This window comes from Schistocerca piceifrons, chromosome X (assembly GCF_021461385.2).
Source record: "Schistocerca piceifrons isolate TAMUIC-IGC-003096 chromosome X, iqSchPice1.1, whole genome shotgun sequence".
Classification (NCBI taxonomy): Eukaryota; Metazoa; Arthropoda; class Insecta; order Orthoptera; family Acrididae; genus Schistocerca; species Schistocerca piceifrons.
The window spans coordinates 745,804,682-745,823,905 of NC_060149.1; the positions used below are offsets into that span (position 1 = coordinate 745,804,682).

The window sequence follows — 19,224 nt, forward strand, 5'->3', positions numbered from 1 at the left end:
AGTCTCGCCACTTTCCGGAATGATGACGAAGTGATGAGGACACACAAACACCCAGACCGCGGGGGGAGAAAATCCCCGCCCCGCCCGGAAAACTAACCCGGGAACCCGTGATTCAGAGGCAGCAACGCTGGCCAGTAGACCACGAGCTGCGGACATTCTTTTTGAAGAGCTAGGGTATTCCGCCTGTCTCATATATCTTGCACACTAGGTGGAATAGTTTCGTCATGCCCGTCTCTCCTAGCGGTGTAATAGTTCTGAAGTAATGTCGTCTGCTCCAGCGTTTTCTTTTCGACTCAGGGCTTTCAGTGCTGACATTCTTTTCGCTGTATCAGATCTCCCATTTCATCGTCATTTACTACCTCATATCTTTCTATAATATCGCCTACAAGTTCAGTTTCCTTCCACAGCCTTTCGATATATTCCCTCCGTCATTCAGCTTTCCCTTCTTAGCTCAGTACTGGCTTTTCGTCTGAGTTTTTGATATTCAGACAGGTACTTCTCTTTTCTCGAAAGGTCTCTTTAATATTCATAGAGGCGAGATCTATCTTTCCCCAAGTTATGCATTGTTCTATAGCCTTGCATTTGTCCTCTAGCCACTCATCGAAGACTTTTGCACTTACTGTCAGTCTCACTTTTAGACGTTTAAACGCCCGTTCATCTACTACATTGAAGCATTTTTATATTATCTCATTTCGTCACTTAAATTCAGTATATCCTTTCTTATCGAAGGACTTCTACTCTATCTAGTATTTTTACATATTTAGTTCTCTGCGCATTCACAATTTCTGCTTTCAAAGCTACCGATTCGTCCTCTAAGTTTGACAACTCGTGAACTTTTGTTCTCCGAATGCCACCCTTAGCATCTGCAAATGGCCAGTGTAGGTCGAAACCGGTTATGATCGTGTCATAAAAAGCGATTGTTTCAAATATTTAAAAAAAACTTATAATATGTTAATCGCCCTCTCTTTAAACGGAATGTCGTTTTCTCCATTTGTCTTCTGTTGCACTCCTTTCCAGTATTTCAATCAAGTGTTGCATAATGCCGGCCGGAGTGACGGAGCGGTTCTAGGCGCTACAGTCGGTAACCGCGGACCGCGACGGTCGCAGGTTCGAATCCTGCCTCGGGCATGAATGTGTGTGATGTCCTTAGGTTAGTTAGGTTTAAGTAGTTCTAAGTTCTAGGGGACTGATAACCTCAGAAGTTAAGTCCCATAGTGCTCAGAGCCATTTTGTTGCATAATACTGGAACTCTCAACCACATCTGGATATTTCTATTCATTTCCTATCGTTTTTCAATCTCAGCAATTTTATTCTGCAATTCATAAGCAATAATAATGGTCAGTCCATCCCTCCTCCTATAAATATCTTACAGTTTAAAACATGGTTTCCGAAAGACTGTCTTACCATTATCGATCTGAAATATTCCAGTGTTTCCAGTCTATTCCGGTTGTTCAACCTCCTTGTTTGATTCCTAAACAAGTGTTAGCAAAGATTAAATTATGCTCTGTGAAAAATTCTACCAGGCGGTTTCCTCTTTCATTTCTTTTCCTCTGTTCATGTTCTCTTACTGCTTTTCCGTCTCTTTCTTCTTCTACTATCGAATTCCAGTCCCTTACCACAATTACATTTTCACCTCTCTTAACTACATGGATAATTTCTTTTATAGCCTCATTAGTTCTCTCAGTATCATCATCTGTGGAGCTAGTTTGCGTATAAAATTGTACTGCTGTTTTAGGTATTAACTTCGTGTATCACTTAGCTATAATAATGAGTTCATTATGCTGTTTATATTAACTTGCCCATATCATATTCTTATTCATTATTAGACCAACTCCTTCATAACCCCTATTTGCTTTTGTATTTAAAACCCTGTGCTCACTTGACCAGAAGTCCTGTTCTTCCAGGCACTTCACTAATTCCCTCTGTATCTAACTTCGACTTATCCATCTCCCTTATTAAAACTCTTACTTCCCTGCTGACCTGTAGAATACCAATTCTTTGTCTCCTTATGACGTCTTTCTGAGCAGGACGCGTGTCGGAGTTCAGAATGGGGGACTATTTTACCTCCGGAATATTTTACCCTAAACGACACCATTAAAATATAACCATACAGTAGGGTTTCATGCCCTCGGGAAAAATAGCGGCTGTAACTTCTCCATGCTTTCAGTTGTTCGCAGTATCAGCTAATGCTACAGATCAATCAGTCAAACACCGAAAAGGCTGGTGCTCCTCTTCGGGAGCCGTGGGTTAGTCAGTAGTCGCGACAGATACTGCTTCTTTGTGTTACACCTGCAATGCAGCTGTCTATATCGATGAGGAACGCAACCCACTCTACCTCGACAAGGCCCTGAGCTGAAATCCAACATATAGGAGAAAGCGTAAGACAATGAGAAACTCCCAGAATGGTACCACTGCAGACGAACTACGAGAAGAGGTGAAAAACTAGCCAGATATAATGAACTTGGTTAAAAACAGAACATATATAGTGGATGTATGCTCCATCAGTTCGAAAATCTTTGCTGGAATTGAAGGCAAATGCACTCCATTTTCTTATTACTATCGAATGCTCACTTCCTACTCACTCACTAGTCTTGTCGCTATGCGCTCCAAAGATATGCGAAGAACCTTTGTGAACATCAGGTGCTTACAAGGCAAGTTTAGCGACTGGTGAGGTGGTCACAGTTCTTTGACTGTATAGTACACATATTCTTGGTAACGCAGACACAACAGCGACTGCTATGAACTCCCACATGTCTCTCTAGTGAAAGTATATGGTGAAAAGACTAATGGAACCAATCTGAATATCCGCATTGTTAACAATGGTGTTCCAGAGACCACTGACGTCCGAGGTTAACGTCGCAGCATATTGTAATGCAGTTGCTAAGTATTAAAAAAAACGTAGCTAGAATCACATCTATGCAATAGCTTAATTTGATGTCGGAATTGACGGTAACGATACTGCAGCGACTGAAAAATCTTCAATTTGCTCGAAATCGTCACTATGAGTTGCTGGTGATTAACGATGGATACCACCCTTCTATTAGTCACATTTTCAAAACGCTAGAAGTGTTAGAACTGGTTGGAGGAACTCGTCTAGACTTCAAAAAACTTCCTCGGTTCGCAAATTACCTATATCATAACCCAAGTGAACTGCTGTTGGACAACCTATAGCGTCGTGTCCGCTATGTGAATCCTCCACTACGCACCGTTTAACGACCATGGCGAACACAGGCGTGAAGATGGTTTCACACACCATCGGCGGCGCTTCAGAATCCGACTGATTCTCTTTAGCTTGGCTAGCTGCAATGCTGGCGTAGCAAAATAATGCATTTGGGAGTTTGTAATAATTTTACTTGATAGTGTATGTAATATGTCGTCATGTCAATGTACTGCACGGTTATTTAAGACCAGAACAGCATGTGTATAAAAATAATCGGGTCAGTTATTTTACCTGTAGTACGGCTGAGCCAGCAACAGCGCCGATGCATTGGACGACGATGTAGAAGAGCGCCCTGAGGATGGAGATGTTTCCACTGGCCAGCAGCCCGATCGTCACAGCAGGGTTTACGTGGCCGCCGCTCACATGGCCCAGCGCCTGCAAAACACACCGCATCGTAACTAAGCGGCACATAATGCGCTGCAAGATTCATACACTGAGTTGACAAAAGTTACAGGACAGCGATATTCACTTACGAAAATCGCGGTTGTATCGCGTACACAACCACTGGTGGAAGCATAAGCGACCAATGACACTGCTAGCTCGACAACATCGGCGACTCCCTGCACATCAGCAATACTGACTGGATATGTCAGCTGGCTACGCCAGCTGCTAGCACAGCCGATCAACAGGCAACAGCAGGGAAGCCGATAAACTCGCACACTAAAGCACTAACAACACTCTGAATCCGGTATATGACATATCGGACACTAACCGATAATGAGCCCAACTGTTACAGGTATGCAGACGCAAGTAGAGCAGTCAACGCCAATATTCAGCTACATCCGCCGAGTAACAACGCCTCACATCGTCTAAGATATCCACCTAACCCTTGCTGAACTGTCGCAGATAGCAAGCAATCCGCTGCTGCTCTTACTATCCGACATGACTATCGCAGAGGTTTTTTTCCCTTTCATCTTGCCTTGGCACTTTTTTTCCTCTGCCGTTCAAACCGCTACCCTTCGTTTAACTTTCGACCCAATGAATCCTCAGATGAGCGCATATTAATGGTTAACCATAACCAGACGTACGCAAACATCACAGTACCCACATCCTGCGAAGACCTCACTTAGTGAAAACTAACCACTATGCAGAGACGGCAGTAGACAAGATCCTCTCACCATTGACAACTCAGTGGCTGGCGGCCTTCACTTAACGACCGAGAGCACTGGAGTTTGCATAGAGTTGTCAGTGCTAACAGGCAAGCAACACTGCGTGAAATAACCGCAGAAAACAATGTCGGAGGTACGACGAACATATCCGTTTGGACAGTGCAGCGATATCTGGATTTAATGAGCTGTTGTGGCAGAGGACAGACAAGAGCGCCTTTGCTGCAGCGCCTCTCGTGGGCCCGTGACCATATCGGTTGGACGTTAGATGACCGGAAAACCGTTGCCTGGTAAGATGAATCCTGATTTCAATTGGTAAAAGTTGATGATAGGATTCGAGCGTGACTCAGACTACACGTAGCCATGGACCCAAGTTGTCGACGAGGTGCCGGCCGTTGTGGCCGAGCGGTTCTAGGCGCTTCAGCCCGGAATCGCGCTGCTGCTACGGTCACAGGTTCGAATCATGCCTCGGGCATGGATGTGTGTGATGTCCTTAGGTTACTTAGGTGTGAGTAGTTCTAAGTCTAGGGGTCTAAATGTTAAGTCCCATAGTGCTCAGTGCCATTTGAACCATTTGTCAACGAGGCACTGTGCAAGCTGGTGGAGTCTCCATAATTGTGTAGGCTGTGTTTATACGGAATGGTCCTTGGTTGCGTTTGGCTACTTGGAGACCATTTTCAGTCATTCGTGTACTTCATGTTCACAAACAACGACAGATTTTTTATCAATGACAATGCGCCATCTCAATGGCCTACAATTGTTCACAATTGCTTTGAAGAATTATTTCTGGACATTTCGAGCGAATGATTTGGCCATTCAGATCGCCCGACATGAATCCCATCGAACATTTATAGGAGATAATCGAGACGTTAGTTCGTGCAAAAAAATCCTGTACCAACAACACCTTTTAATTATGGACGGCTGCAGAGGCAGCGTGGCTCAATATTTTTGCAAAATACTTCCAACGACCTGTTGAGTTCATGCTAGGTTGAGTTGCTGCACTACGTCGGGGAAAAGGAGGTCCGACACGATATTGGGGGTTATCTCATGACTTTTGTCACCTTGGTGTGTTTTGTTCACTGCTAGCCTCGGTGAAAATATCTAGTAATTTAAAAACTTTCCTTGAAAAGACCCTAACGAGCGACTGAGTTAGTGATGCTATCTAGCTGTCCTTAGAAAACTAGGATAACGTGCTGGTAATTAACTGGCATTCTTAGAATTCCGGTTTTAACTGACAGGAATAGTCACAACGGAGAAAACGTTAGTTACTCCGAGGAGACATCATGTTATTATCATGATAATAGCGTGTGTTAGGAGAGGAAGGGAATCTGCAAGTTTCTTCAGGTATGCCATTTCAGCCGGCCGCGGTGGCAGAACGGTTCTAGGCGCTTCAGTCGGAACAGCGCGACTGCTACGGTCGCAGGTTCGAATCCTGCCTCGGGTATGGATGTTTGTGCTGTTCTTAGGTTAGTTAGGTTGAAGTAGTTCTAAGTTCTAGAGGACTGATGACCTCAGATGTTAAGGCCCATTGTGCTCAGAGCCATTTGAACCAGTTATGCTATTTCGTGCTTGGGTACCTGTTGGTAGAGCACTTGCCCGCGAAAGGCAAAGGTCCCGAGTTCGAGTCTCGGTCCGGCACACAGTTTTAATCTGCCAGGAAGGTTCAGGTGACTTTATTCCACGCATACAGGATGGTATAACTGCTCACGCGTTGTTGTCATGGAAGATTGATTTGGTAAATTTAGTGTTGCACTGTGTCTCAGCTACCTAGTGCTAAAACCGTAAGTGGCACAATTATCGCAATCTATATATTCATTGTATGGACCGAATCAGCCATTGCGGTACTCGAAAACTAAGTAGTTCAGGCAGATATAAAGCGTGAAATATATTCAAAAACAGTGTTTTTGGTTTTCGAAATGTAAATTCTTCTATTTCCCTTAAATTTTGCACTTACCAAGTATAAATCTCTGCTTAGTTTAGGGCGCTACCTCCGTAAAAAGACGGACTACGAGACCCCACTATGAAAGCCAGTAAGCCGCCTGAAGACGAACTGTTACAGATAGAAACTGGTAATAGTGGTTCTTAAATAAAGTTACTTAAAAAATGGTTCAAATGGCTCTGAGCACTATGGGACTAAACATCTGTGGTCATCAGTCCCCTAGAACTTAGAACTACTTAAACCTAACCAACCTACGGACATCACACACATCCATGCCCGAGGCAGGATTCGAACCTGCGACCGTAGCAGTCGCGCGGTTCCGGACTGAGCGCCTTAACCGCGAGACCACCGCGGCCGGCAAAGTTACTTAAAAAGAAGTTTTATTTTTAAGCATACTTCCTATCATATGACCTCGAAGGAAACGAGGAAAGTGAAGTAATAAGCACACAAGAGACGACAGCAATGTTGCTAATGTGGAGGTATGCAGTGAAAATTTATTACTTCGAGATTACGTTGTCACACGACGTACTATTACGTAGATACAGCGCGGTACAACACGGTACGAATTCAAGAACTGTGCGCTAGACAACCGTTGAGTTTAACCGCGGTTTTAACCACAAAGAAAATAAATCATTACATATTCCAACGGATAACAGCCATTAGCGACACGGAAAATGAAACTGACTGTTAGTTTTATTCGTAAGACCATTCCTACTCGTAACATACTGGTTATTGTTACCTCCAGTTAATTAAAAAACGCGGGCCGTTCTGTCTTATTCTCTCGTGTTTTATTGAAGACTTATTGCGTGATATTGCGTTTGGCTTACAACAAATGTGACACTACTATTTACGCATTACTACATAATTATTGTAAGATTTACACTCATCCGATGTGTGCGCGCTATTCTCTGCACGTGCCAGGAGACATGAACTTGGCATTACCCAAATTCTGTTGCTACAAATTCTTTGTCAATCCAAACTAATCAATGTACACTGATCATCCACAACATTACGACTACCTACATAATTGCCGGTACATCCACCTCTGTCACGGATAACAGCGGAAGAGGGTCGTGGCATAAAAGCAATGACGCCTTGGTACTCCGCTAGAGCGAGTTGGCACCACATATGCACACGCAAGTCACCTAATTCCCGTGAATTCCAGGGAGGGGGGCGACTAGCTCTGACGTCACTTCATACACGTCCCAGAAGTATTCCATCGGGTTCAGATCTGGTAAGTTAAGGGGCCAGCACATCAATTGGAACTCGCCACTGTGTTCCTCGGACCACTCCATCACACTCCTTGCCTTATGACAGGGCGCATTATCTTGTTGAAAAATGCCACTGCTGTCGGGAAACACGATCATCATGAAGGGGTGTACGTGGTCTGCAACAAGTGCACGATACTCCTTGGCCGTTATGATGCCTTACACGTGCTCCAGTGGACCCCTGGATCCCCATGTGAATGGAGCCGCCACCATGTACAAGAACTGTTCTCCCGGAAGACGACGGACTCGCGGTCATTTTCGCTATGATGAAGAAGGTATCGGGATTCATCAGACCATGCAACGCTCTGCCACTGCGCTAACGGCCAGTGCTGATGGTCACGTGCCCATTTCAGTCGTAGTTGCCAATGTCCTGGTGTTAACATTGACACGTGCACGGGTCGTGAGCTGCAGAGGAAAATAGTCAGGAGTGTTCGGTGCACTGCGTTTTCAGACACACTTGTACTCTGCCCATCATTAAAGTCTGAATTTAGTTCCGTCACATTTCCTGTTTTACCAGTCTGCGCAGTTTACGACATCCGACATCTGTAGTGAGAGGTGGCCACGCAACCACACGACGTCTGGACGTGGTTTCACCACGTGTTGGAGACAGCACTTTTGCAGTTTCGGAAATGCTCGTGCTGAGGCTTCGGGCCATCACAGTCTGCCCTCGGCCGAGCTCCGATAGAGCGCGCGCCTTCCCTGTTCTGCCGGCCGGAGTGGCCGAGCGGTTCTAGGCGCTCCAGTCCGGAACCGCATGACCGCTACGGTCGCAAGTTCGAATTCTGCCTCGTGGCCGGCCGGTGTGGCCGAGCGGTTCTATGCGCTTCAGTCTGGAACCGCGCGACCGCTACGGTCGCAGGTTCGAATCCTGCCTCGGGCATGGATGTGTGTGATGTCCTTAGGTTAGTTAGGTTTAAGTAGTTCTAAGTTCTAGGGGACTGATGACCTCAGATGTTAAGTCCCATAGTGCTCGGAGCCATTTGAACCATTTTTCTTCCCTGTTCTACACGGGCAGTACGCTCACTGATACTACATACACCGCGCGTGTATCTGACAAGCAGTCATTCCTCGCCAGGTGACACTGCTAGCGCCTGCATGGATTTATATCGATAGTAGGTCGGTGGTCATAATGTTCTAGCTGATCAGTGTGTATCTTGCTCCATTTAAAAGAAAATCAATGTGTGCCACCCGTTCGTGGATTTTTTTTTTATATAGTCTGTGTAGAAGCTGTTCTTCGGTCACACCTTCTCTTAGAAGTGTATGCAATTTGTCAAACATTTCATTGCGCTTCCAAGTTTGAATAACAGGGAACGCAAGGATTTGCTCAGCTCCGTAACGGGTTTGTTAAAAGTAAAATATCATGCATAACTGCACTTTGTGCAAAGCGTTCAACTAGAAGTAACAGAGACAACCCTATCTGACTGGAGCGGCCTATTCATAAGTCTTGTGCTAAGTTACTACATCCTCTTTACCATAACCGAGGGAAATGATCCAGTGTTTAGGCACTCGGTTCGCTTTTATGGGAAATATGGTTCAAATTCACGTCTGACCATGCCATTTCTCCAAAATCACTTCTGCGAATGCCACTCTAGTTAAAAAAAAAAAGGTTCAAATGGCTCTGAGCACTATGCGACTTAACTTCTGAGGTCATCAGTCCCCTAGAACTTAGACCTACTTAAACCTAACTAACCTAAGGACATCACAAACATCCATGCCCGAGGCAGGATTCGAACCTGCGACCGTAGCGGTAGCGCGGTTCCAGACTGTAGCGCCTAGCACCGCTCGGCCACTCCGGCCGGCCTCTTTGGTTCCTTAAACACACCTGATTCTTTTCCTCATTCGTGACCAATTCCAATTACCATTTCGTCTGTAATGAACCACACGTCAAAATTTTATCTAACCTCGTTTTATTTTCAAGACAAGGGTTGCCCTCCTGTTTTTTGCTGAAATGGTGCAAGCTTCACCACCCCTGCGAAACTTTTTTGTGAACCGAAATTCTTGAGGCTCCTTAAATCACATGGAATGGAGCAGCTGCTTGACGACTTATCTTAACGCACTGTAGAAGAAAATGTCGCATCAGTTTCTAGTCTTCGATTTTTGCGTGTTTATAGAAGTTATTTTTAGTTACCTGGTACAGTGTCAACATGTTAGTCCTTTCTACCGCTCTGATCTGACTGCAAGGAAGAAATTTCGGCGACTATTTGTCTAGGCACTGTTATCCTTCTTCTGAAAGAATGAGGAAAATATCATCGCACTTACTCTCTTGTTACTCTCTGTTTACTAATCAATGACGTCTGCTGTTTGTTAGAACTAAGTCAAACATGATACCGGTTTACTGGCAATGGAATTATTGTTTATTTAAAACTGGAGATAGTTGTTGACAATTTGTCTCTTAAAATACTATATGATACTAAATTGGAACGCTGCTATAATTTTTATCTTTCAGGAGAAATGAGATAAGCAAGATATAAAACAAACTGTAGGTCCTTATTATCCTTTCTGTACTGTACGAGATATTCACTAAAATTATTTCAAACTCATAGAAAAACCATAGGATTTTAATCAAGCAAGTGGGTGTAGTGCAATGGAGTCCTTGTAAATCGTGGATGAAATTACAGAACGGAGCAGTAAGTGCGTCTTGGATTAACAAATTTTTAGAAAATTTTTGACTAAATTTCGACAAAATCTGTTTTAACAACGTTTGAAAAACAAAGTTTTTATTCAATATATTTTGGCCTATTAAAGAATATACTTGTATATGTCAGCGCGACAGTTTCCATTCCACGTATTCAGTATAGTGGGAAATTATGAATTGAAAGGGGAGTCAGACAAGGAGATTCCGTATAACCAAAACGAGTCTCTGCAGTTCTAGAAGAAGATTTCAGATCCAGAGATTGAGCAAATGAAGAAGGTCTACGTGTTAATTGTGCATATCCGAACCATCTGCGTTTTACGAATGACGATGTACTGTTTACCTTTAATGCAGATGAAGTTTAGCAACTGTTGGAAGACCTTAATAGAGAAATTTTGGAAGTAACTCTGAAAACCTACTGCATATAGCCTAAGATATTGTACGACCAGCTCATCGAAAATAAAATAATGCAAATAAAAATTGAAGCTGCAGGAGCACTCACGGAAACAGAAGGCGACGACTGTATGGCCAGGAAAGGAAATAAATAAGACAGCTAAAAATTGCTGGAGTGCTTTGGTAAACAAAATAACGTTTTCCAAATGAAGATTCCAATGCATCTGAAACGGAACATGCACAAGTAGACTGCTTGGTCAGTTTTTACATATGACACTGAGACAGGAGTTTAAAGATATAGTCATAGTAGTGCGTAATTTACGTACCCTCTCTTGCCTGATTTTTTTCAGCAACGTTCCCTTAATCGTACCTCACATGTGTAAGAACATAGTTTCTTTTGATTTTAGTATGTTGCTAAACTAACAACACGAGCAAAGGGGCGCAGTGGTTAAGGCCAGGGCTAGCATACTAGAAGAGCAGGTTAAAAATACCCGTAGAGTCACACACGTTTGGGTCCTCCGTCGTGTCCAAAAATCATTTAAGCAAAATGACGGGATGGTTTTGTCAAAAAAAGAAAGGAAGATACTGCCGGTATCCTTTGCCATCTTTGTCCAGTCCCAGTTTATGTCGTTTGAATACACTTTGAAGTATAAATTTTATGAAGAGCTTATGATGTGTGTAGATTTTCCAGTCTTGTTAGCTTCGAGTGTAAGTTATTGACATAAAATGAAATTTTTATTTCGGAATAGCAGTAAAAACGTCAAAGGAAACAGGTTTATAGTAGAAATACACAGATGTACAAAAAGTACTGCGGAATCATACTGGAAAATTCCCTAGGTTTGAAATGAATCCTGTGCGTTTAGTAAGTCGACGTTTGAGAGTATGGAACATCATACTACACAGATGGCAGATGTAATGGGATTAAGTGTGTGATGTTTCACCAGTGAAGTAGACCATTAAAATTATGAGTGTTTCCAACATTAGTCGCAACGTCTGAGAAGACTGAGAGTCGAAAATCACCCGTTTCTTCTGTGCGTTATTAAAATACAAAACCACATGTCATTGGGAACTCTTATTCGCAGCACATCATTTGTTATTCCCTTCCTGACTTCCCAGCTGATTGACGCTTCACCAGTTCAAAACCATATGTCTATGAGAAAGAACTCGGCTTCGAGTAGAAACAAGCCTAACAGCCCTCATAAATACGTCAAGTGACCATCTGATTTGGTATCTTAATGAAAAGTAATTCTTACTTAAGCTAGAAGAGGTGACGCAGTAAGGCAGGCTTTTAGGTAGTAATACTAGTTTCTTTAGCTAGAAATTTAAGGTTGGTTGGTTGATTTGGGGGTGAGGACGAAATAGGAAAGTCATCGGTCCCATCGGGTTAGGGAAGGGTGGGGAAGAAAGTCGGCCTGGCCCTTTCAAAGGAACCATCCTGGCATTTGCCTTAAGCGATTTAAGGAAATCTCGGAAAACATAAATCACAATGGCTGTGCGCGGATTTGAACCGTCGTCATCCCGCATGCGAGTTCAGTGTACTAACCATTGCGTCGCCGCGCTCGATGCCGGAAATTTAACAAAGATCTTCTATCTACTACTAGTAAGTGGCACCAGCTTTATATGTATCTGGCAATTCCTTCCTAGTGTTTCAAATTTTTCTCCGTAGTACGAGGGTTGGAACTTAAATAGTGGCAACTGATACAAAAGAGTTACATATTTGCACCTGTTACTGTCCTTCAAAGTAGTCACCAGCGTTGTGTAGAACCCGTTACCGGCGATGTGGAAGGCGTAGTATACCGTTAGCAGAGCCTGTTCTGTTGATGGAGCGAATGGAGCGGTCTACTGCCTGTCGAATCTCTGGAACAGTTCTGAAGTGAGTGCCACGAAGTGGTTCCTTCATCTTCGGAAACAAATCAAAGTCACAAGGACTGAAGTACGAGGAGTATGGTGGATGGTACAGTACTTTCCAGTCCCATCGACCGAACAGGGCAGCCACAGCTTTCGCTGTATGCGCCCGCGCATTGTCGCGCAAAATTGATGGGTGGGTTGCGCAGAAAGTGTCGCCGCTTCTTTCGCAAAGCTGGTCGCAGTTGATGCTCCAAAAACGCACAGTAATGCTGTGCATTGACGGTCTGCCGTGGAGGAACATAATGCGTTAGGATAACACCATCACAGTCGTACACGAGAATCACCATAACTTTAGACCGCTCCATTCGCACCATCAACAGAACAGGCTCTGCTAACGGTATGCTATGCCATCCACATCGCTGGGAACGGGTTCTACACAACGCTGGCGACTACTTTAAAGGAGAGCAACAGGTGCAAATATGTAACTCTTTTGTATCGGTTGTGAATAAATAGTTGCCACTATTTAAGTTCCAACCATCGTATAAGGTTAACATTCATAAGTACAGTAATATTATACGGTTTTCATCATTAAACAGCGCTGAATTATAGTTCTCCGTATATAGATGTAGAATTTGAGCAATTTCTTTTTCCTCTTTAATCGCGACATGATCTCATGCGAATACCGTGACCATGATTTGCTTATTATAGAATTCATCGGCCAGATCGCAAAAGAATATTGATCACCAGTTTCAGTTCTAGGTATGGATCATCTCAAGATTTAAAAGCGTTAAAGAGGCAGTTTTTTCTCTTAAGATCTGAAGATGACTGATGCACAGGATTAGAAACCATTATAATTGAAGTTTTCACCATCCACATGGTGTGATGTTATATACACAGGAGTATATCAATTCATATTAAAATTCTGTGTACCCTACAGACCAATCTAAAACTGTTGTAAAAAACATGCTCGGAGTTTTTCAGGGTACAACCTCGAGCTTTCGATGATTAGCTCCATTGTCTTCGTGAGGAGAAACTGACTGTCAAAACTGCTGCTGTGGTGGCCTTATACAGCCATAAGACGGCTTCTGATTGGTCGGTAATTACTTCATGCCGCCGCAAGTGGTGTTAACGTGTGGACTGGTGGCGCTGCCGCTCATGCCGTAGCGTAAACAATGCGACAAATATCTGTCGCTCTTCTCTGCATCGAGACCTAGCTTCCATGCACCGCTAAGATTGTATCCTCTGCTAAAGTAGAAGATTTTCTGACACGTTCGTTCTCACGAATCTAAAACTGTAGGAGAGAAAGTAAGAGACGGATAGAAAGGAAAGAAGGCAAATGAAGGAGGGAAAGAGTGGGGTGGGGTGGGAGAGGGAGGGCGAGAGAGAGAGAGAGAGAGAGAGAGAGAGTGGCTCTGAGCACTATGGGACTCAACTGCTGAGGTCATTAGTCCCCTAGAACTTAGAACTAGTTAAACCTAACTAACCTAAGGACATCACAAACATCCATGCCCGAGGCAGGATTCGAACCTGCGACCGTAGCGGTCTTGCGGTTCCAGGCTGCAGCGCCTTTAACGGCACGGCCACTTCGGCCGGCAGAGAGAGAGAGAGAGAGAGAGAAAGAGGCAGGGGAGAGGAGTAAAGAGCTGCATACTCGTATATCGTATCTGAGGGAGTATATAGAGGGGCTCCGTTATCACTCCTCTTGGTATTCTGAGAGACCACGTCAGTAACACATCACCAGAAGGTGGTGAGAAGCTCACTGCAGTCTCAGAATTGATGAGTGTCTATTCACTGGCAAAAGTTCCACAAAAACAGGTTAACGAGGCAATGTTCCGCGCTATCTGTCACCGTAATGTTATCGTCATTACACGGTGCATTCCTGGCGAAAGATATCCAGATCACTAGCACCTCATGTATGTGCTCTTCTAATGAATATGTTTAACCTCTACTACTGTCACAGCGCAAATAACTATTCTCAGTACTGTCCATTTAAAAATGTGACCTCATGCGAAATTCTTAACTTCTTAGCGTAATCAATTTATGGTAACACCTGACTGAAGAAATCAACGAAACAAATAGGCAGTTGCATTCGTACTGACAGGTCAAGCGCTGTGGCAAAGTTACCTAAAATGACGGCACCAAATGTACTATACAGGATTCAACCGCTTGCTTACATCCAGCAAATGCCGACTACGTCATTTATTACAAGGCATTGCGATCTTAAAGCGTCCGAGTCGCGTGTGATGATGGGCGTCAGACTGAAGAAATTTCATGTATAAATCTGTGGAATCAATCAACCCTCCTTGAACTACAGTTTCATACACTCACCGGGATCACAGAATTGTAATCGTTACCATAGCTAAGCACAACACATTTGCTACCAAGGGTACACTGTAAGCTTTTTCTCTACAACTAGTGAGAGGGGGTTTGTTCTTTACAAAAGAATTCAACATACAGTAAAAAGATCTGCGACGCGAACTGCTCCATGGCTCAAAACATGACGCGCTTGGTGCGCGGGGAGGGGTTGACCGGCGATAGAAGTGTGACTTGTCCAAGAGAAGCCCTGCGTCTAATGTGGTCAGCTAATGTAAAAAACAGTGCACCCCTAGTGAGTGTCAAACTTCGTAGATACAAAAATTCGTTAGACTGGCCAGTAAAAAATGTTACACATTAATTTTGCTGTTTTCTGTTTGGTAATATGGGAAGTTACAACTTTCGGAAAAAGGTTCGATCATCCCTTAAACATACAATAATGTTACCTACGGGTATTTTCTCCAATTGAGCTAATGTGCCGTCTCCATTCGCGAATGGTGCATTGGTAAAATGGTAGTCAGTAAAAGTGCTATGCGAGTTCTAACTGCCGGCCGAAGTGGCCGAGCGGTTCTAGGCGCTACAGTATCGAACCGCGTGACCGCTACGGTCGCAGGTTCGAATACTGCCTCGGGCATGGATGTGTGTGATGTCCTTAGGTTAGGTAGGTTTAGGTAGTTCTAAGTTCTAGTGGACTGATGACCTCAGAAGTTAAGTCCCGTAGTGCTCAGAGCTAGGTTAGGTAGGTTTAGGTAGTTCTAAGTTCTAGTGGACTGATGACCTCAGAAGTTAAGTCCCGTAGTGCTCAGAGCCATTTTAACCATTTTTGAGCTCTAATTTCTATGATTTTCTCGCTGAAGTCATTTCGCAAGACGTACGTGGGAGCAGCTGTTTCTAGAAGCATGTACATGAAATGTATTCGCAGCTGCGAATACGAACAGCCATCAGCTGTATAAGAGAATGACGACAGCGAAAATTTGTGCCGGGCCGGGACTCGAACCCGGATTTCCCGTTTTACACGAGCGGTTACCATAATCGCTTTTACTATCCGTGCACGACTCACGAAGAGACATAAACGTCCAGATGTTGTTCCTGAGTCACAGTCAGTACTCTTACACACATTACGTAATTTCCGTAAAGAGGAGAATATTTTAATTGAAAGCCACTGTCTGGCATCTGCGGATGTATACCATATTGCAATCTCTGAGTTGTAAAGAAGAAAGATGAAATGTTCCTTCGAAAATGCTTGCATGTGGGAAGGAAAATTGCATCGTTTTTATTAACAACACATGCCCTGCAACACCGTATCGTATCTATAAGCAGTCTCTGAAAACTGCTTATGGAAGGACTTCCACATTACCGAAATGTGCTTGCCCGACCTTCCCTCCGTTGAATTAAGTTAGTGATTTAGGAGTGATCGGGGTGGGGCAAGATAGAACTGTCTGAAAAGCTTTAATAATACTGATAGCATGTATCAATTATCTTACAACGCTACAGATGTATAATTTCCTCCGCGCTGCCGGCCGAAGTGGCCGTGCGGTTAAAGGCGCTGCAGTCTGGAACCGCAAGACCGCTACGGTCGCAGGTTCGAATCCTGCCTCGGGCATGGATGTTTGTGATGTCCTTAGGTTAGTTAGGTTTAACTAGTTCTAAGTTCTAGGGGACTAATGACCTCAGCAGTTGAGTCCCATAGTGCTCAGAGCCAGCCATTCCTCCGCGCTGGTGGAAGGAATTCCTGTATTGCAACTCCACGCAGTACGAAATGTTACCTAACGATTTTTGCTAACATCACCTCCATGCTTAGTATTAAAGAGCTCCCTAGTTTAGGAGAATACTCTGATGGTTCATTACACAGTCGCACGTGATTCCTACCCGTATATTACACTGCTGAATATTAAAATTGCTGCACTAAGAAGATGACGTGCTACAGATGCGAAATTTAACCGACAGGAAGAAGATACTGTGAAATGCAAATGATTAGCTTTTCAGAGCATTCACACAAGGTTGGCGCCGGTGGCGACACCTACAACCAGCTGACATGAAGAAATTTTCCAACCTCTTTCTCGTACACAAACAGCAGTTGACCGCCGTTGCTGTGATGCCTCGTGTAAGGAGGAGAAATGCGTAGCATCACTTTTCCGACTTCGATAAAGGTCGGACTGTAGCCTATCGCGATTGCGGTTTATCGTATCGCGACAGTGCTGCTCGCGTTGGTCGAGATCCAATGACTGTTAGCAGAATATAGAATCGGTGGGTCAGGAGCGTAATACGGAACGCCGTGCTGGGCCCCAACGGCCTCGTATCACTAGCAGTCGAGATGACAGGCATCTTATCAGCATGGCTGTAACGGATCGTGCAGAAACGTCTCGATCCCTGAGTCAACAGATGGGGACGTTTGCAAGGCGACAACCATCTGCACGAACAGTTCGACGACGTTTGCAGCAGCATGGACTATCAGTTCGGAGACCATGGCAGCGGTTACCCTCGACGCTGCATCACAGACAGGAGCTCCTGCGATGGTGTACTCAACGACGAACCTGAGTGCACGAGTGGAAATACGTCATTTTTTCGGATGAATCCAGGTTCTGTTTACAGCAGCGTGATGGTCGCATCCGCGTTTGGCGACATCGCGGTAAACGCACATTGGAAGCGTGTATTCGTCATCGCCATACTGGCGTATCACCCGCCGTGATGGTATGGGGTGCCATTGGTTACACGTCTGTCACTTCTTGTTCGCATTGACGGCACTTTAAACAGTGGACGTTACATTTCAGATGTGTTACGACCCGTGGCTCTACCCTTCATTCGATCCCTGCGAAACCCTAGATTTCAGCAGGATAATGTACGACCGCATGTTGCAGGTCCCGTACGGGCCTTTCTGGATACAGAAAATGTTCGACTGCTGCCCTGGCCAGCACATTCTCCAGATTTCTCACCAAATGAAAACGTCTGGTCAATGGTGGCCGAGCAACTGGCTTGTCACAATAAGCCAATCACTACTCTTGATGAACTGTGGTGTCGTGTTGGAGCTGCATGGGCAGCTGTACTTGTACACGCCATCCAAGGTCTGTTCTACTCAATGCCTAGGCGTATGAAGGCCGTTATTACGGCCAGAAGTGGTTGTTCTGGGTACTGATTTCTCAGGATCTATGCACCCAAATTGCGTGAATATGTAATCACATGTCAGTTCTAGTATAATATATTTGTCCAATGAATACCCGTTTATCATCTGCATTTCTTCTTGGTGTAGTAATCTTCATGGCCAGTAGTGTAATCATGGTGAACTAGGGCTTCGCATGTAACTGTATCTACTTCGTGGACTGTGAAAATCCTACAAACTTTCTGAACTGCACTCTGCTCCATCGCACCGAGTGATCAGCACACTGGACACGCATTCAAGAGGACGGCTGTTCAAATCCGCGTCTGGCCATCGATAGTTAGATTTTCAGTGATTTCTCTAAATCGCTTAAGGCACATTCCGGGATGATTCCGTTGAATGTGCACAGCTGACATCCTAATCCGAACATGTCCTCAGACTAATGACGTCACTGTCGACGGGATGTTATACTCTAACCTTCCTTCGTTTCCACTCTCCGCCGCCTGAAGTGTTTTTAGAAGCAATCTCTAATGCTACGGTAATTTCTGAGAAGCCTTGCCTGTAGAACGCAGGGGCTCAGAACAACATATATCGAACGACGAAATAATAGAAAGTACGGCTGTCGTGGCGGGAGATATCGAAAGTGTTAACTGCTTTGCCAGGCGAACAACGTTTAGCGTTATGAATAGGAATGAGTGAAGCCGTTGTAGTGTCCAGACCTGATATTTTTACCTAGTGAAAGTCAGTTCCTCGATTGTGTAATGTGGCGTCTTGTTTGGATTTCTGTTGGGATTATCGATTGCTGCCAACTGACGATTTCTGCAATTGTGTGAATTGCCACGGAGACAGCCGGCCGTAGTGGCCATGCGGTTCTAGGCGCTACAGTCTGGAACCGAGCGACCGCTACGATCGCAGGTTCGAATCCTGCCTCGAACATGGATGTGTGTGATGTCCTTAGGTTAGTTAGGTTTAAGTAGTTCTAAGTTATAGGCGACTGATGACCTCAGAAGTTAAGTCGCATAGTGCTCAGAGCCATTTGAACCATTTTTGAGCGACGGAGACAGCTGTGTAAAACTTCGTAAGAAAGCCACCGATGCTGATTTCCTATTTCAACTGTACTGCGCGCCATGTTAGAAAGGAACATCGATAAGAAAAAGCACATGGTTAGTCAATAGAAAGTTGGCCATCTAAAACAGCATTATTTTGTTCTCGTGTTGGGTAAGAGAGTATACCCTACAAGCGACTGCTTCCGAAATCGAGTTATCGAGAACACCATTTGTGACTACTATGGGTTTTGTCGAGAAGTCTGCTATGTGTCACGAATGTCAGCGTTCCTATCGGTGGACAAAATAAGATCGTGGAAATAGCGAATAGCATATAGCCACTCGGAAATACAAGGAAGGACGAGCGG

General features: G+C 44.4%; 1 protein-coding gene across 1 annotated transcript in view; it reads right to left on the reverse strand.

Annotated features, from left to right (window-relative positions):
* The window catches only part of LOC124721977 (aquaporin AQPAn.G), a 168,627-nt gene that overhangs the window by 52,930 nt on the left and 96,473 nt on the right, over positions 1–19,224 (reverse strand). The window contains exon 3 of the mRNA XM_047247145.1: positions 3,452–3,595. Coding sequence (XP_047103101.1) covers positions 3,452–3,595 — 144 coding nt within the window. The remainder of the gene's footprint in view (positions 1–3,451; positions 3,596–19,224) is intronic.